General features: G+C 37.2%; 2 protein-coding genes and 2 non-coding genes across 4 annotated transcripts; all 4 read left to right on the top strand.

Annotated features, from left to right (window-relative positions):
* The first annotated feature begins 2,692 nt into the window (after positions 1 to 2,692).
* Positions 2,693 to 2,895, top strand: LOC113647832. Its single transcript, XR_003441753.1, has one exon. It is a non-coding gene; the product is annotated as a small nucleolar RNA SNORA74 (small nucleolar RNA).
* A 284-nt stretch (positions 2,896 to 3,179) lies between these two features.
* LOC113647833 lies at positions 3,180 to 3,249 on the top strand. The gene has a single exon (XR_003441754.1). It is a non-coding gene; the product is annotated as a small nucleolar RNA SNORD63 (small nucleolar RNA).
* A 2,103-nt stretch (positions 3,250 to 5,352) lies between these two features.
* On the top strand, positions 5,353 to 8,543 carry LOC113647830 (stem-loop binding protein). Its single transcript, XM_027154787.2, has 8 exons — positions 5,353 to 5,520; positions 6,701 to 6,820; positions 7,261 to 7,365; positions 7,455 to 7,517; positions 7,596 to 7,736; positions 7,849 to 7,998; positions 8,105 to 8,204; positions 8,325 to 8,543. Exons 1-8 carry the CDS (start codon positions 5,465 to 5,467, stop codon positions 8,376 to 8,378), a joined length of 789 nt encoding a protein of 262 aa, XP_027010588.1. The 5' UTR covers positions 5,353 to 5,464; the 3' UTR covers positions 8,379 to 8,543.
* Positions 8,544 to 8,901: 358 nt separating this feature from the next.
* On the top strand, positions 8,902 to 17,003 carry ccdc142 (coiled-coil domain containing 142). The gene is made up of 13 exons (XM_027154510.2): positions 8,902 to 9,745; positions 9,865 to 9,995; positions 10,586 to 10,656; positions 10,921 to 10,987; positions 11,301 to 12,863; positions 12,958 to 13,044; positions 13,938 to 14,099; positions 14,294 to 14,457; positions 14,551 to 14,670; positions 14,984 to 15,098; positions 15,196 to 15,373; positions 15,479 to 15,690; positions 16,092 to 17,003. Exons 2-13 carry the CDS (start codon positions 9,911 to 9,913, stop codon positions 16,340 to 16,342), a joined length of 3,075 nt encoding a protein of 1,024 aa, XP_027010311.2. The 5' UTR covers positions 8,902 to 9,745; positions 9,865 to 9,910; the 3' UTR covers positions 16,343 to 17,003.
* The last annotated feature ends 2,273 nt before the right edge of the window (positions 17,004 to 19,276 follow it).

Genomic DNA, 19,276 nt, shown 5'->3' with positions numbered 1-19,276 from the left:
GGATCGTCTGATCTACTTACTAGCATGTTTTTTTCAGGTGGATGTTTGGTCTGCTCTGAAGCTGTGAGTCAACACTGAATGTTGACATAGGCTTGATACCGCCCTAGAAAGCTAGATCATGTCTCCTGGCATATTTAAATACTTCTAATCCTAAAACATTGACAAAAAAACAACACAGATATTGGGGACGGGACAAAAGGGGCAGATAGACTCATTTTCAAGGTCTAAATACTATCCCTTCCATGGTTATGCTCTTTATCAGCTTTTGTGCCCTGCCCTTCAGCTCTGCTCCGTGTCTCTTTTTGCTCTCCCCCTCCATCTCTAGACACACTCACCCTCAAGCTTTTAAACGTTACCATGGAGATGCCGGGGCTGTTCTGGAGAATTCAACCCCACCAAAAGAGGGGACAAGCGTCTGTCTGGGGGTCTCGGTGGGAAAGTTCCTGTGATGAGACAGAATGACGCCAGATCTCTGAGGGGAAAAAGCAATAAAACTTGGTGTCTTCGTGTGTATAAAGCCTAATCATCAGTCAGGTTGTCTTCACAGGGTTGACTGGTCTGTATGACATCGAGACTGAAAAGATGAAGAGGTGAATGATGGCTAAGAAACATTTGTATTGTTTTTAATTTATAGAAAGTTAAAGCCTGGGTCTTGTCACATAGAGAACAGTAATAAATGTAATGTGTAAATTACACTAAGACTAGGCAAGGCTTTAGCATATTAAAGACATAATAAAAACTTTACACCGTTAGTAATTAATCAAATGGTTAAAGAAATACAAACAAGTTTTGGAAAATTTTTAGCATATTTCAAAAGATGCTACATAGTCTACATAATCGAATAAATGCACGTTACTGTATGTCAGATTTCATCCTTACAGCAAACCATCATAACGTCTCATTATCAGGGTTATTAAAATCCTGTTAAATAAACATCATAAAATCATAACAAAATAAACATTTTACATTTACATTTAACAGGTTATGACGAATGATGGTGTTAAGGAAAATTACACTGTGAATCTCTTTTGCTAGCTGCTAAAACACATTGTCAAGCTTCTCAACCTAGGAGACCATTATATCTTTGCCTGCTGTTATTATACAGCCTCCTTAATACTGCATTAAACTACATATTTCACTGCTGTGATATCAAACAAATTGTCCAGATTTTTTCAGCAGGGATTTTTATTTTTCCATGTTTGAATGATTTAAAAATTAATTTCATTTCCTTTTCTACCACTTATTACTTCTTTTTATTCTGCATGTGTGATTATTAAATTATAGTGGAGGGAAATCTGCATCATGCATTATTGTACAGTGATGCAAATAATATAACTTCAATAAGCAAAAATTTCTGTTGAGTAAAAAAAGTTAAAGATTAACATGTGATTCACAAAAGCTAGTCAGGTTTATACTGCCATCTAGTGGAAAATGACAGAATCGATATGAATTTGATCTTGTTTCATTTTTTATTTTTATTTTTAAAGGGTAATTAGACACAGAACCATTAGTTATGATTAAGATAATAAAGGTTGGCCTTTACACATAAAATACAAAACAAACACAAAAATATCATGAAGTCTTTTACATTTTACAATTACTTTTGTTATAATGACTTATTTCTGGATATATATAATATTACATTTATAATTTGTACTTCTATTATGGTGTGAAAGCTGTAGTTCTGTGTGAGTTCTTCCTAGCTATGTAATAGTGGGATGCACTTATTTAGTTCCCAGCATGCCATGCGCTCCTTCGGTGGTGTATAAATATGGTGCTGGACGTTCTGTGCTCTTTCCTGTTCGCCATGTCGTTGCTGATACTTTCTTTACTGCACAAAAGCGCTGCTTCGCCTCTTAAGGGTGTTTCTCGCTTCGGAGTGCCGTGGTAAGTCGATCAGGTGTTCATCTGTGTACGGTGTTCATGCAGCGCTGTAATAACGCTCACTTATGGCGCCTAAGATGCAACAAAACAGGTTTGATCTTTTAGGGAAATTTTATTTATTTATTAACTTTATTAATCGAACGCTTTCCGTGTGTTTTTCTTTTACATTTACGAGTGTGTAAAACACTAGACTAGACCTCTGATCTAGAGCCTAAAGCAGGCTACACGTGAACACCACGTGTTCGTGTGGGTGCACGTCGTATGAGGTAGTGAGGTCATTGTCGTTTTCCACATCTATAAGAATATTACGATTGCAGGAAAGAACGTATAATCAAACGAATCTGGTGATAAACAGAAGCGCTCACTTTTTACCTACAAAATCACTGAAGATTTGGGCCAAGACGTGTCGTGTTACGTAATCATAAAGCGCCTTCTTTGCCCCCACGTGCGTATCTACCATATAAATGTGATTTCTTCTCTTCACTAAATGTTTGTTTAAAAAGGAAAATATGTGCAAACGTCTTGTGCTTGCAGTTTCACCCAGTTAATTGGTTTACTCGAGGGGGAAAAGCATAATATTTGCTTCATGAAATTTGAAAGCTGCAGCAAAATTCTCCTAAATAAAGTATCGAATAGTGACCCTTTTGGACTTAATATTCAATATACATGTAGTTAGAATGCTACTTCTGATTATATTTATGTATTTTATTGTTCACAGATGGATCTCCATACTGGGTTTTCTGGATCAGTGCTAGTGCACTTTTGGTAAGATGAACCTTCCATTATTGTTGAATATTATGTCTTTTTATCCAGCGGCAGTCAGCTGTACAGGCCTGTGCAGTGCCTGAGCTAGTGTTACTCTGCTGGAAAAGAAAGGCACTGCTGTTTAGGCTATGTCCAGGGCTTGCTGTTTTAGCAGTCTTGCACCATGGCTATTGTGGTGTCTTGCCCAACTGAGAGTGGGCTGCTTACACATCCCATGTGGGCAGCCCTAGTCTGTGGGCAAACATTGTTAATATAATGTAAAATGCCTGTTTCACGGTATGAAAGTGAACTTTAATTTAGTCTTCTCTTGCAGATATTTGATGTTGAAAGATGCACACTGCCATGGCCTGTTGACTTGCGTGGTAAGGGATTTTTTTTTTCTCCATAAATGAGTCCATTTTGATGCCACATGATTAACACTACTTCAGGCATTAATCTAACGACTATTTTATTACAGGCTGATGGTGTTCCTCAAGAACTGTGGCCTTGGTATGGTAAGAGATTTAACTTGTTGTGGTGATCCATAAGTAATGCTGTGATGAGCTTAATTCAACACATCATTCTTACTGTGAAGTGAAGAAGCCTTTAACACTGAGCATAATTTCTTTCTGTAACCTACTGGACATTATGTTGGGTTTCCTTTAACACTTCACTCACTTTACAGGTATCGTGCAGAAGGTGCAACAGGAACAAGGTTAGGCAATCCTTACTGTTCACTTAAAGCATAAACCCCAAGTTGATACCATCATGACAAACTGTGTGTTTTCGTGATGTCTTTTGTACCTTGGGACAGCATATGCAGGGCTGGCACAGGTTTTGGCTGTTTGTAGTCTAAAAGCTCCTGACAAGAAGGCCTGCTACAGTTTACTTATTGCTATTTTAAACTTGGTTATATAAATATATGACTTGTGTATGTTTGTCTTGCAGGTTCATGTTTGAGAAGGGCTGATTTTGCAGTATAGAAGACTATTTTTTTTTTGTGTGAACGATCAAGAAAGGCTGGCTTCCACATGTGCATGGAATCTGTGTAGATCATTCAGACCCTTTGGCATTTTTTGGATGTAGAAATTCTTTTTGCTATTCTGTAATTATATCTTGCACTCTAAAGAAAAATAAAGTGTGCTTTTTCCATTCATTTTTAACTTGAGGGATTTTAACACTCTAGTTTCCCCAATCACTGTTTTGCAGTGGACTTGGTTACTACTATTGTGCTGAGTAATCAAAGAAAGGGGGTTAAAGAGCAAATCAGAATACTTTATTAAGGGGGGGGGGTGGTATTGTTACTGCAGCTTCAAGTCACAAAAATAAAACTGACTTGTAGGCACAAAATAATGTATACCAAAAAGTAAAGCTAGAATTTAAATATTAAAGTGCTGCTATCTGTAAATATGCAATATCACAACATGGTATATCTTTACTGAAGTGTTAAATGACCCATCCATTTTATTTTTGGTCCATTAACAGTTTAAATTCGGACTACTGATATGACCTGTTGCATGTTTTGGGGATTTCATAGATCAATTTTCAAAGGTTACAAATTTAATATTGCACATTTAAATACATCATGTTATTGTATTTCTGACTAAAGATAAAGTGCTCAAGTTTTGTGCTCATAGATTTCAAGACTAATTCTTTTCTTTTTGCTATACACTACATTTGGGTTTTAGAGCAAGAAATAAGTGAGATGATGGATCAGAATTTTAGCTTTGACATTTACATCTCAATGTTTTAACACGTGGAGTTCAAAGGAAGGGATTGCTTGAATAACGAACATATGCAGTTGGCATACCAGGGTTCGGTGTTTTATTCCAAACTTAACCGTCTTCTACAAAACCTGGTCTCAGCAGTGTTACTTATTGAACAATAAATTATAAAGTGAGCATCACTAACAACCATCTGCCCCACGTATGTGGTAGACTAGTGGTTAAGGCATTGATCGACTGATCAGAAGGTCATGAGTTTGCTGAGCCCTTGAGCAAGACCGTCAATTTCTTATTTGTATAAGAATACAACATAATTGTATGTCACTCTGGATAAAGGTGTCTGCTAAATGCCGTAAATGTATATATAGGGTGCATGTGCGATTTTATAGACTTTTAGAGAGAGGTCTTCAACTCTTAAAGGTGGTACACCTTAATCCACCTGTTAGAATAGAAAGTAAACAGGTAGTACATTTTTTTATTCATTATTTCTAACTTGCTTTAACTGCATGGACCAGTGACTCACTAGCATCACTAAAGTTATGTCTGTAATCCAACTGATCTCCAACAAAATAAGCAGTGACTGGGAACAGAAAGTGCTTTGGCTCCTTTACTGCTTCTTGCAGCTACGTTTGTTGTGTAAATATTTGTTGTTTTTTTTACTTGATTTTCTTGGTGTTTTTTGTGTGATGTGGCCTGCAGGACTCTCACCCATACACCGAAGACACTTTTATGCCATTAGCTAACACAGACCCTAAAACTAATACACAATAAGTCTCTTTAAACATTTGTACTATTCTACCCAAACAATGCAAAAATGATGAATAGCCCTTGCGTAAAGTAAGCAAGTTGAAAAATAAACGTAAACTGTAAACGGTTTATGAAGTTATAACCATCATCATCTTCACATCCTTAACACGACTTTCCATGCAGCGACCAGGTGGAGTTTATACGCATGCGTACTGGGGGAAACAGGCTCCCGTTCTTTACCCAGAATACTGTAGGCTGTCATGTGACTTGGTTGTTGACGGTCGTCACGGACGGAACAAGTGGCGCGCGCGCTTTGTCAAACTCTCCGCTGCTCTTCATCTCGCTTCATCTTAGCGTCTTAAACAATGTCTTATCACCACAAACACGGCGTGGACAACGACCACACGACTGGAGAAAGCAGGTAAACTGCGTTTAATCACCGGTTTCTGCGTGTTTTTAATCAGAAACACACCGAGGAGTCTCTGTTTTTGTTCATTCCGGATTCCAGCGGGCTTTTTTTGCTAGCTGCTAATTAGCTCATCGAACAAATCCGTTTCAGTTAAACTTGCACATTTACACGAATATATAACTTTAATTTTACAACACGAGTGTGTATGTATAAACACTGGTATTTAATGTTGACAATAATGACCAATAGTTCTGCCTGGATTCATTATTAACATTCAATTGTTTTTATTGTCATAAATAAATATATAGGTTATATATATATGGGTTATAAGCTTGCTTGTGTGTGTGTATGTATGCATGGATATATATATATATATATATATATATATATATATATATATATATATATATATATATATAAGCAGAGAGCCATAGTATCTAATGTAGTTTGTTAGCTTGTTTGTGGTGATGATCCAGACTTACACAATAGGTAAAGAGACCTTGAATTTATATTTTAAAAAATATGTATCCAATTTTTACCAGATGTTTTTATTTCTAAAAGCACTGCTGCATGTTAACAAAAACCCGGTTAAAACCCGGTGTCGTTCTGTTGACGTCAAAATGGCGCTAAAACAGTAAAGTGCAGCTTATGGGCTTTGTATTGTCTGAGGATGAAAACAGTTCAGCTGGAAAACTCGTGTATAGAGAACAGCTTGTGCACATGTCTGGGAATGATAAGCATTAGAGGGACCTATAAATTCAGAAGGTATTATCAAAAGCGTTAAAAAACCACACACACAAGTGTTAAAGCAATATAGATTAAGATGTCATTAGTTATGATCTCAATGTTACGTTATGAATTGAGTTTAGAAAGTGAAAAACAAAACAACAAAAAAAATCTAAACATACCCTTGCTTTGCCTTTGTAGTGGATTTATTTGTATATTAATTTGTTCCTCAGAGGTTCCAGAACGTTTTGCAACCCATCACCATTAACTGTAAAAGAATCTGTATGGTGATCTAATATTTTTGAACCATTAAACATTGCAAACAGATTCGGATTAAAAACTAATCTATAAAGCTAACTGTAATAACGATATCTTCTCTGGTCCACTTTAAAGTTTGACAAAATTGTTTTTTAAGAATGAAACTAAATATTGTTAATTCCTGCTTGTATTGTTTTTTTTAATACAGGAACAAAGGGCCAAGATGGTCTCATTGCAGGAAACGGGATGCTGAAGGGAACGTACGAAGATCACATGATAAGTCTGAGACCAACACTTCAGACAGAAGAGGATCGAACAGGCCTGAATGGTAAACTGTTGAAGTGTTCTGGAATTAATAATAATATTAATATTATTTGTTTGGAGGATTTAGATGTTCTCCTCTTCACATGTACATTGTACAAATGAATGAGACTTGGTGTGCATCATTACACCATTATTAACGTGCCACCATTAATGCATTTTGAATGTTTGACCCCATGCTATTGGTGATATGGAAGACATTTGAGAATCTGACATTTGACCTAGATTAGTTTAAAAAAAAAAAAAAAAATCAACCAGAACCAACATACTGACTCTCTGCCTTTTAGAATTTTATTCTTAGCTGTGGTTTCTAAAGCAATGGCTGCAGTATAAAAAATTTTAAAATCTATGACGTGGAATTTTTTGTTTGGAAGAGAATAAACATCAATTGTTTATCCTTTTACAATATGTGCTTTAAATAAATAATCATTTAGTTGTTTTGTCCAGTTTTACAACTCCAGAGAGTGCAGGACCGGTGTCGAGAATAAGAGACTGGGCAGAGGAGGTGGAGAATAATGAAATGCGCACTAATGTTCGTCGGGACATAGAGCGGTCAGTTGCTTTTATTTTATTTTAAGATGTTTGAAACCATTCACAGCAGACGTTATTAAGGGGGTTTTAACTTGTTAATTCTGCTCTAGTTACAGACGGCGAATACTGACTGGTGATATTGTTCAAAGAGAGAGGAAAACATCATCTGGAAGGTTTGTTATTTACAGCTGTAGCTTTTACTGTTGCAGCAGTGTGCTTGTACAATAATAACGCTTGTGTTGTGCCTACAGTTCAGACTCCAGAGATTCCAGAGACTCCCCTGTTCCTGGGGACATCGAGACTGATGAGGCTGTACTATTGAGAAGACAAAAGCAGATTAACTATGGAAAGAACACTCTGGCCTATGACAGATACATTAAAGAAGTGCCGAAGTGAGTAGATCACAGCATGTGCTGTTATTGCCCTGTACCTGAATGAAGCTAGGAGTGCTGAGTTCATAAAGTGAAATCTACTTGACTTATATGCTTTCATTCCTAATTATAGGCACTTGAGAAAACCTGGGGTTCATCCACGAACTCCAAACAAATTTAAGAAATACAGTCGTCGCTCCTGGGACCAGCAGATAAAACTGTGGAAAGTCAAACTCCATGCATGGGACCCTCCTGCTGAAGAAGGCAGTGATCTTCAAGCAGTGTAGGTTTTGTTTTTCCTCATGAGAGTAATATGTGTGCAGAATTTTAATCATTTTATTGTACAATGTGTGCAATGAAATGAAGTGTCTTGTGTTTCTCTTGTACAGAGATTTGGGTGAGGTCATGGACTTTGAGCTGGATGTAGAGTGCTCAGTGGATCCTGAACCAGAAGCATTGAGCTCTAAAACTAGCACATCAGTCTCTGAGGTGTGTTTGAAATGCTGAAAAAATGCAAAGATTTAACAACCTTGTTGCATTTTTTCTTAAATATTTAGCTGACAGTTTCTAATTTATTTATTAATTGTTGTTCATGTTATTTTTTTGCAGCTCTCAGGAACCCCCCATAAGATGATGAAGATAGATGAAGCTGAGATGGCTTAACTCTCTGATGCTCTGATAGTGCGAGAGGACAGCTTATGCATTAATCTTTGCTTGATTTTATAGTCTTTCCTTTATTTTTGTGATGTAAATTTGACATTTCTGTTAAATATTTAACCAGCTGTTTTAGAAAGACACTTTTGAAATAAAGAAACGATTCTGAAAAGACCACATTATTTTTAATATGTTCAGAGTACATTTAGGGCCTTTTTACACCTGGTCACTTCATGTGTTTTCTCTGATCCGATAGCTATCTGATCTGTTAAAACTGTTCCATTTACATTAGGCCACAAAAATGCGTCTTGGCGAATCGGATATGAATCTGATCTTTCTACTCCCGCCCAATATGCAAATATATTTTACCTCATTTCCGGGGTAATTAAAATAGAACACGATTTGGTGTATGCGGTTGCTACAAAAAACAATATTTACTGTTTGCTGCATTTTCGCTGGCGGTAGCAGTGCATTTTAAGACCCAATGAGACACCTGGGTGAAAGATCGAAGCCAGCGCTGGTGGGAAAACATTTGTTTCTGGCGCGACTCGCGAGTCACTTGCGAGTGACGTATTCCGTTTGGGAGGAGTATAGCGCTGACGTATGTGGCTTGAACAACCACATGCAGTGACCATCCTTATTTTTTTTTCTTCTTCCATTATACTGTGTCTTCTGCTTTTATAATGATCTCTGTTCTTCGGGGAAAGTTTTCAACTAGTCTTTTGGACATTATCATCCTGGAACATATTTGGGGCCCTTTGTTCATGTCTTAGTCTTAAATATGTCTAAATGTTAAATATCCGAAAGATGCATAATATAAAGACATCATTTACAGTTATGTGCTTCAACTTTGTGTCAACAGTGTAGTATAAGCACCAAACAGTGTGATGCTCAGGTGTCCACATACTTTTGGCTATATAGTATATCAGTAATAAGTGAACATATTTATTCGTTTATAGAAACAGTAAAAAAAAAAATGAAGTGATGTTAGAAAATATAGAATACTGTTGTTATAAATAAGACCCGCCTCCTATTGTGACACCAACCAATCATCTGTACGCTCCTGCACTGAGCAAAAGCCGCTCTCTCATTGGTTCCCTGCGCCTCATCTGGGCCCTGTCCCAAATAGAGAAGAGAACAGAGAGTAGCTAGCTGACTTAAGTCTTCCACCTCAGCGCTTAAGTGCGAATGTGAAGGTAATAGGGCACTATTTGGGACAGGGCCGCAGAGGCATTTAACCGTTTCCATGTTTTCTTGCTTCTTCAAAACAGTTTTAACGCTGGACTCAGTCATCATATGATATATTGTGCTTATAAATGTCTTAGAGGTGTTTTCCTGGTACAGTGTGTGTTACAAAGAAGAAGTTGTTTAACCAGGTAAAGATCAGCTAATGATAAACGACTTAACGACAGTCACACAGCTAAACTGCAGGCTGAAATTAGGGATGTAGGAAGACTTTTATTCCACCCTATAAATAGCTCTTGTTTCTGTTTAGGATTTAGGTGAAATGTGAAAGCTGAGTTAATGATCTGAAAGAGAGAATGGCTCAGATAGCTAGTAGTCTTCAGGAAGGACACAGTGAGGATGAACACAACAACAAAACACAAAAACATCATCATGCTGCAGGTGATTTACTGCTTTACTGCTGATCATTAATAGCAATTAACATTTTGTTTACATTGCATATAATCTGTAGAGCCCTTTTACAGTTACACATTTGCTGACATTAACCCAAATCTAACTCTCTCTCTCTCTCTCTCTCTCTCTCTCTCTCTCTCTCTCTCTCTCTCTCTCTCTCTCTCTCACACACACACACAGTTGTTCACATTAAAATATAATTATTTCCAAAAGCCAAAAGGTCATAGAAGTGTTCATGTTCTTTGGCTGGTTTGGATCAGTGTTTGTCTATGTTGCCATTCACAGCGATTCTGATGGACTTTCTGCTGTTGTGGACCATAAAGATTCCTAAACCAAATACAGTCAGTCACAGCACTGTGTAATTCACAACATACTGATATAAAACATCCTTTTAACACACTTTGCATTAAAAGCATAATCATTTCTAACTGCACTGTCTGTGCAGCCAGGTTACAGTAAATGTGTAATAGTTAAAAAGGCTCTACAGACAACTCAAGACATCTGTTGGGGTTTTCACTTCTTTTATTTAGACGTAATTGCTATTTTGACTTATTTTGCATGACATGTTTCGCCTCTAGACAGAGCACTGCTGTCTGCTGGGACTGACAGCTCCGAGCTTCAAGTCTCAGATACTGAACACGTCACTTCGGTTAGTATGAAACTGATGCTCTTGCAGGAACTCGACAGGACCATAGGATTGTTTCCTATTTATGTTCTAATACGTATATTGTTCATTTTGGTCTTTAAAACCATTGCTTTGTTTTAACACTGTTCGGATGCAGACTTTTCTGTTAAAAGTGCTGAATAAATAGCTAAATAATATTTTACTCAGTAAAGTCTTGTGTTAAATTTCATTATAATTGATGTCTGTTGCAGTTTATTTGCTAACTTCAGATTCATATTTTATTCACAGAGAAAACCAAAAACTCCTCCAGAAATACTGTCTGGAAAAAAATATCCCTCAACGGACAAACACAATGGTAGGTATTACTTCTATGCTAGTATTTTGTGTTATTCTGAATTCTTTGTTAGTCGAGGAACGTTACTGTTCTGATTGGCTATTAATAGTGTTATTGCAGTTCTATCTTTTCTGCTCAAACTCAGAACAAATGCCCAGATTTGTTGAAGTCTGATATATATTCGATTGGATTGAATGCACTATTTTATTATCTAATTCTCAATTTTGTTAATTTGTTGAAGCCTAAGATATGACAAAAACCTGAAGCAGGCACAGTAAGAAATTTTTGCATGCAGAAATGTATATTCATAAATGGTCTCATTTTATGTTCCCAGGTCCTCAGTACCAGCACCTGTTTATTAAGTCCCATCAGAAAACAGATCCTCTGTTTCAGAGGTGCTTCAGTACCAACTCTAAGCTCCCCCTGAGACAGAAGAGCGACAGCTGGAACTATGAAAATGAAGATCATTTTGTAGCATGTCCGGATCTTACCTCTCGTTCTTCCCAACGCCTCCAGCACCTAGAGCACACTTTACTGAGTCTCAGTTCTCAGTGCTGTGTACTGCATGGATCAGGAGGCTCTCTGAAAGGGTGCATTAGAGGACTGTCTACTTCAGAAGAGGTGGAATTTTACTATCATCCTCAGGCAGCAGTCTTTAGCCAGCACTATGCACAGCTCCAGCACCTTCTGGAACAACGGGCTCAGCTACTCTTTCTCCACGAGTATGGCCGTCGGTGTCGTGCGGTTAACTGCTTTATATCTCGAATGGGTGATGTGCTGGGGAAAGCCCGTCTCTTAGCCAGCAGGGAACAAAGTTCAAATGAACAAGCTAATGCTTCCTGGGACCTGGATCTTAGGGCTATGTGTGAGGAACTGCAGGTCCACCTTGGCCACTGGGACATGCTGTATGCCAGAGTGCGCTCAGACCACTTCTTGCGAATTGTTCTTTTTAGCCATACAGAGATGGTATATTCAATGCAGAGAGGGCTGTGGTTACGGGGACAGCAAGCCTTGCTGCTGATCGAGAATTGCATGCACACAGTGATTAAAGCTTTAGCTGCTACCCAGCTGGCATGTGTTCCAAGAGATGCCTTAGAGGACTTGCTGTCTGCTGTAGAGCTATATAATCATGTCATAGCAAGCCCAAGGGCCCAGAAAAAAGCTGCAGACTGGAGTTTGCAGACTTTGTTCACCTCCGATTTTTCTCACATGAGGTCAGGCTTGCCCAGGAAGCACGTCAGACCTGGAGCATTGTCTGTGGTGGAAATCTTGAGGATCACGGCGGAGATTCGAGCTCAAATTTCAGCCAGGCAGCTTTACAACTGGACATGCCAGCAAACTGATCTTTTTTCTCTTTCAGGAAAAACCAGCATGAAATGGGGGGACTGGGTTTGTCCCAGTCCTCTTATTCCATCTGCTTCAGGTCAGCCAATGCTAGATGAGTCCCCTAAGAAGACACTCAACAGTTTTTGGTCTTCCAACTTGCCCTTGTTTATGTTTGCTCACCAAGATCGAGAGGACATTATGGAAACTCTTTTTCATGTCTTAGTATCCTCAACAGACCTCTTAGATCCACACATTCCCAAAAGACCACAATGGGATAGGAATGTTTCTGCAGAGAAGAGCTGCAGAGCCAGTGGGCGAGAAGAAAATAATTATCCGGAAAAATGTCCCTCTCGTATTCAAACCACTGATCAGCAGATGGACCTGAGCAGCTTGGATGCATGTGTGGCACTTTTCTGTCAGTACAGGGATATACTCTGGAGGGAATTTGGCAAAGCACTTATCAAGCTTTTTTATTACCCGTCTAACAGCAGTATTTTGGGGGGCATGAACCTGTGGAATGATCAGAGGCTGTTCCTTCTGTTCGGATGGCTGATGCAAGCTTGTAAAGAAGGTAGAACTATAAAAGGTTGTATATAAAATCACTTTGTTTTCTTATTCAATTGCTTGAGTGCTGAATTACTTTTATTTTGATTTGCTCTTTCCAGATTTGGTTCCAGCTGAATGCAAGGATGTCCTGAATAAATTCTGCTCCCATATTTTATCTACTGCTGCCTTCGTGCACTGGGATGCAAGTGAGTTTGTAAACTAAATTGGAAAAGCTTTACTGCTTTGTTTCTAAATTACATTTAGAGTCTAGCACAATTTATCTAATTCAAATATTCACTTGTAACGTTAATAATATTTATATCTACATTGTTTATTACAGATGAATTGCTTTGGATTTTATACCACAGTGCTGTTGAATGTTGATTCTGATCAGTCTGAAGTAACAGCAGCACAGACATTAGTTCTGGCTGTAAGGTTTATATTATTGTGCTTGCTCTAATGTGTAATGTCTACTTTCTGTCGTAAGACATTACACAGTGACTTGTATTGTGGACATTCAACATAAACATCTGTTGAGAAAAGTGTTTGATTGGTGATGATGTAAACTTTCTATAAGGAGAGAAGGAGATAGAAACTTCACGTCATCACCAATCACACGCTTTCCTTCATATCTGTTTATGTTGAATGGCTCAAGTATCAGTGTTTTGTAACAGTGAGTGTTAAAGCTGTAAATTGTCCAACATTGGTGAATTAAGACGTGTCATTCTTTAATTAATAACAGAATGTCCTATAACTATCCTCCAGGATGGTAAACAGTAATTCCTTTTGCAGCATGCAGCTTGATCACATTGTTGGTTACTGTCCTGTGCACATTTACATTTTTTTAGACACAGTAATAATGATGGCTTTAAAAAAAAACAAATAGTGTATGATATTTTATTAAATATTCATGTCCCATGTGCCATCTTTTGAAGGTGCCGTTATGACCCTATTACCACAACGATGCTTGTTGTTAAGTGTGTATTGTGTGATACTGATTGCTCATTAATACAGTAATTCAAAACATTTTTGGCTGATAAATAATAGGTAACTAGTTTTAAGAGTATGATTCATTCTTAAGTGTATGTTTTTGTTGCAGCGATGTGTGAGTCACTGGGTTTAGGGATGAAGGATAAGTGTTTACCGAGAGCCATGAGGGTTCCTTCTTCTGTAAGAACCGCCACCATGGATCTTTCGCTCCAGCTTTTCCCTCCTCTCCTGTCTGTGCTCCAGTTACTGCAAACCTCACACACAAGCTTAGGTATTCTGAACTATATTTTCTGTAACTGTTCCTTTTGAAAACTCGAGAGGAAATGCAGGATTTTAAAGAGTTGGGAAAGTTTTCCCAATGACTATAAAATATATTTTACACTCCTTTCACAAGATAAAGCAGTTCGGTCCTCTTCTTGAAGGACTTTGTGTCATAATTCATAATGTTTGTCATCCTGTGCACAGGGGAGATGGCAACCAGGAGCCTTGGTTTGTATCATCTTGGGTTGCTGTGCAGGGCTCAAGCCACTGTCCAGTCCTCTACTTTCTGGGTTGTGAGTAAGGCCTACCAGTTTCTGGCCTCATGGTCTCTTACTAAGTTTGTGCTGGTCACACAAGGAGATCTTAAGGTATAGAGCACTTTTTGTATTGGATCTTATATCCATTTGGAGAATATAAATGAAAAACATGCTTTGATATTTTTGGTTGTATGAATTTGGAAGGCTCTCAGGGAGGCGGTGGAGAGTCTCGTGCAGCAGCTGAACACTGTGGTTGGAAGAAATGATCATCATCTCATCATGGAAAATAGACTGAAATTATCTCATGCAGTCTCACAACTACAGGTTAAATGTTCTCCAATTTCAGTCATTATATAATAATTAGGAAGAAATTATTGATTGCAGTTTTGACTGGGTTTCGGGTTAGGGCTGCTAAAATACTTAACCCACAGTATGTACATAGTGATTTCATACTAAAAGCACAGACAACCATAAACAATTATTTGTTTGCTGTAGCACCAACTGTATAACTACAACATGATACAGACCTGAGAATAGTTAACACTATAGCAACTTATGCTCCTTTACGTCTTGTGACTTTAAAATTAGTGCATTAGAATTGGGACTACATTCATATAATCTATTTATAAATCAATAGGCTTTCTCTGAACTGGTCCTGAGGATCTTTTCAATGGACTGCAAGAAAATGTCGATGGAGATTTTTGAGCAGACAATGCCATCAGCAAAACACTGGAGAGTCAACTATAAAACAGGTTTTCTATACAACCATTGTTACTACAGATAGAGTTAATCATCATTATTTTTACTGTCAGCATGGAATAGCTGCTTTGTGTGTGTGTGTTTTCTTAGGATTACCCAGCACCCCGAGTGATTATGCAGCCTTTGCAGCTCAGAGTGTGCTTGGCCAGGTGTTCGAGGGAGTGCAGCCCCTACCGGATGAGACTCGCATTCCAGCACTGGTAGAAGCCATGACTGCCTTCATGGAGGCCTGGATGGAGCACATCCTCAAAAAGAAAATCAAATTCAGGTTGGTGGGCAATGTTTTTTACGGATCAGAACGTATTCATCATCACTGACAATATTATATTTTATATATACACTCTGTTCCTTGACATTAACTTCTTCATTATAGTGTTCATGGAGCCCTGCAGCTGAAGCAGGATTTTGATCTGATTCGAGAGTTGATTCGTTCAGAGAAGTACAGCCTGTCGGAGGAGCTGCACCACCGGCTTCTCTCACTGCGTGTCTTTCATCAAGTGGACAGCGCCATAGTGTGCCTGTTACAGCAACCTGTGACCAAACCGTACATGCCCTCTCACAGATGGGAGCCTTTCAGACACTGCTGTGAGTTACTGCCAGGTCTAAAACTAGGAAATTTATGTAGAAATTTCAAAATTCTTTTTTCATTTAAATCAATGAAAGATTTAAAGAAAAATAAAGAAATATAAAGAAAGAAAAATAATGTTATTGTCCATCTGCCTTTCTTCCAAATGAGCTATCAGAAAGCAGGATGTTAAGCCATTAAAAAAAATATTTCTATTTCGTGCTATCTTTGAAAAAATGAATCTAGGAAACCATGCCGAAAGACAACATCTTTGTAAGCAAAATAATATTTTTTATGTTCTGGCTAACCTGCCATATAGCTAACCCACATCAGCTATATATGGTTGAAATAACAACAAGAGCTTCTTGACTTCCTAAAAAAAACCAAAATGATAAAAATTCTTTTTCTGTTGTATTTACAGGCCCAAACAGGGCTCAGGTAGTGGACCAGACAGTTGGAAGCCTCAATAATCTGGAGACTATAGACATCCAGGCTGCCTGTCAACAGGCCTTGACTCAAGCAGAAGGCTCTGGGAGCCCTGAACTGTTCTCCACAACTCCACCAGAGTCCTACTTAGCTGTGGCTCAGCAGGAGTGGCTGAACCTGCGCATCCACACCAGCTCTCGCTGGAGGATCCCTGGACTGCGCTGTTTCACCAAATCTGAGCCCTGAAACACTGATTCAAAGTAGTACAATAGTACTATATCATTTGTACAGCAATAGGCAATAATCCTGTACTATAATATGTGCTTCACATGTATTCAAAATATTGAATACTGAGCAATACATATTGAGCATTACTGTGTTAAAACAAACATTTAATCGTCAAGCTAAACAACAGTGACAGTTGTGAAAGTATGAAGTTCACAATGCTGAATTAACAACATGAAATACTTTGAGAACAGTTAACTTTTTTTAATTGAAACATTTTAATTGATATTTCTAGTAGACAACTATTAACATCTTTCTGAACATAACTGACACAACTGAACAAACTTAAACTTAGAAGGTTTTTAGTTTTTATTTAATAAGCAATCTTTTTTACATTTTAAAATGTTTGGAATGTGCCATAATAGTTTATTTTAAAGCTTTTTGGCATTTTTGTATGTTTCAGATCCTATGATATTGTAACTAATGCTATAGAACTTTGATGTAAATGTTTTAACAGAAGATGCTGAGGAAGATTTACTAAATTTTATTTATGATGGTTAAAACCAAAGCAGGTCACATCTGGTATATTTGGATAAAAAATAATGTGCCTTTTTATTTTTCTTATACTGTACTGTATATTATGATAAAAATAATTAAGAAAAATAATTATATTATGATAAAATAATTAAGCACTAAGGATTAAGTGTTTTGTCTTGAATTTCTCTTTAATATGACTAGCTGTTTATTAAAGAGTGAAAACAGGTTATGGCTGGTAATGCAGCAGTTGTTTAAAGCTGTTATAAAGTATTTTTTTTATTCTCAGTATTCTAAATATCAACAGGAACTAATGTTTTTTTTTTTTTTGTAAGGAAACAATTGAAATCATTGACCAATTGCTGTTACACAAGACAAGGATTGAAACACAATGGAACATGTTATTATTAGAAAATAATTCAGTGTGGTAACAGTAACTACACTTTACTACCCTGTTACTGATTTTTCAGCAACAGTGCAACTCATTGTACATTGTGTATTATTTCATACTTGTGGAAACAAATGACAATTGAGAAAATCTGATGAAACTAATTAATGGCATTAGCTATAGCTATTAATAACTAGTTGAATGTATTACTGACTAGTTGAATGAAGTCTTATTGACATACCAACATTATACTCTTATGCACCATATGATTGTGTTATCTGATTTATATTTTATTTACTTCCTTTCTGGCTACTCTGGACCTGTAACCAACTACGCAAATATCTTCACATAAAACCTCAAATTTGATGAGTATCTCATCTTAAAAACCCTACAACAACAAAACTATAAAGCGTTGCAAAGTAAATCAAAGGTTTCTGTATGTATTTTGACTGGAGGATTAAATGTATTTATGGAGTCTGTGATATAGAAGTGTTCTGTTGGACTTTAGTATTATAGTTTGTTTGTAATATCGCGCGCGGTCACAAGATGGCGCCAAAACGCTACTCTCTGATTCAGACTGCTGTTGGAATAATATGGTTTCAATATTATAACATTTAGAGTAGTTTATTTCGGCATTTTTTTTTACCGTGTATGATCTTATAAATCATTATAAATCTTATATCTTGGCAAATGCTTACATACTAAATGTAACAAAAATATATTTTTTCTTCATTTAAACAGATACAGAACAAAAATAAATAATGGCAATGAGTAAGATATTTTTTAAACACATAACATGCCATAAGAAGACTAAATTGTTAAAAGACTAAAGCGTAATGTAGCGTAATGTAATGTAATGTAGCTCTACTATTATGTGATAAAACACAGCTAGCTAGTTATTCAATTCAGTAAAATGTATATATCATATAACTGTTTTGCTGAAAGCTCATATTATTTCGTAAAGACTCAAGCTGTAGCAAGACTTTTACTAAACTTATAAAAACTAACTAACTAATTAACTAACTAAATAACTAATTAAATTAAAAAATTAGCAAAAGTAAGGCAATGTGTCTGTTATACAAAAATACCAGTGCTGTGTTTGTATATATCACTCTGATTAAATCCTGTAAAAAAACATTTAAAAATGTAATTTTTAACATGAATTTAACATGATTTTAATAATTTAGCCACATTTTATAAGCTCATATGAAATAATAAAACAATTAGATTTAGAATAAGAATGATCAGACTTATGTGCCTCTTGCCCATCACCCATAACCCCTACCACTTTGCCTCCTACACTTTAGCAATTAATTAATTTAAAATGACCATTAAGGCAGTATAGGGAACTTATGATTAATTTTTCCAATATCAGCCGCACCACAGAAGGCCTGTCGCACACCTGGTAAATGTATGATAATGTCCGATTGGACGGGAGGGGTTCCTGAGCTCTCATCCCTGCATGCACTGCGCCTGAGTTATAGCCACGGAGGCCACTGTTTGGTGGTGTGTAATTTGAATACAGATTAGTTGGCCCCAGTGTTCCAGTGCTTTGGCATTACCATTACCGGGGACAGTAATTTGACTGATGAACACACAGGTTATCAGAAGGTCATCATCTTCGCCAGTGCAGGAGGGGAAAAGTGTGTGGGCCGACCCTCTTTTGGCGCCACCTGCTAAGCCTTTCGATAGCGTAATTAGTACCTTTAATTAAAGGGTGAGCTAGCTGATTGAATAAATCCGCTCTTAATGAAGCATCTGATTGTCAATGCTTATACCTGTGTAGCACTCTCACCTTTTCACTTTCCCATTCAGGTTTCTTGTTTTCCCGTTGTTTATTACAGCACAGGAATGTGATCATATTATGTAAAATAATATAAAAATTTAACCTGTAATATAAAATTAAACTCCCTTATACTTCTGTTTTTTCTTAGGCTAACACCAGGCTCTGTCCATGCTGCACTGGTTTGAAGGTGGGTGCATGACCAACTAATAAGCAAACAGAGAAAGACAAAACAGGATCTGTACTGATT

This window comes from Tachysurus fulvidraco, chromosome 17 (assembly GCF_022655615.1).
Source record: "Tachysurus fulvidraco isolate hzauxx_2018 chromosome 17, HZAU_PFXX_2.0, whole genome shotgun sequence".
Classification (NCBI taxonomy): Eukaryota; Metazoa; Chordata; class Actinopteri; order Siluriformes; family Bagridae; genus Tachysurus; species Tachysurus fulvidraco.
Note: the sequence above shows the minus strand (reverse complement) of the source record. Positions and strands in the feature narration are given on the sequence as shown.

Coding starts and splice junctions, on each gene's coding strand:
- LOC113647830 (XM_027154787.2), top strand. CDS start 5,465: ATGTCTTATCACCACAAACACGGCGTGGACAACGACCACACGACTGGA. Junction 5,521..6,700: donor CACACGACTGGAGAAAGCAG/GTAAACTGCGTT, acceptor TTTTTAATACAG/GAACAAAGGGCCAAGATGGT. Junction 7,999..8,104: donor GGCAGTGATCTTCAAGCAGT/GTAGGTTTTGTT, acceptor TCTCTTGTACAG/AGATTTGGGTGAGGTCATGG.
- ccdc142 (XM_027154510.2), top strand. CDS start 9,911: ATGGCTCAGATAGCTAGTAGTCTTCAGGAAGGACACAGTGAGGATGAA. Junction 12,864..12,957: donor GATGCAAGCTTGTAAAGAAG/GTAGAACTATAA, acceptor TGCTCTTTCCAG/ATTTGGTTCCAGCTGAATGC. Junction 13,045..13,937: donor CTTCGTGCACTGGGATGCAA/GTGAGTTTGTAA, acceptor TTTTTGTTGCAG/CGATGTGTGAGTCACTGGGT.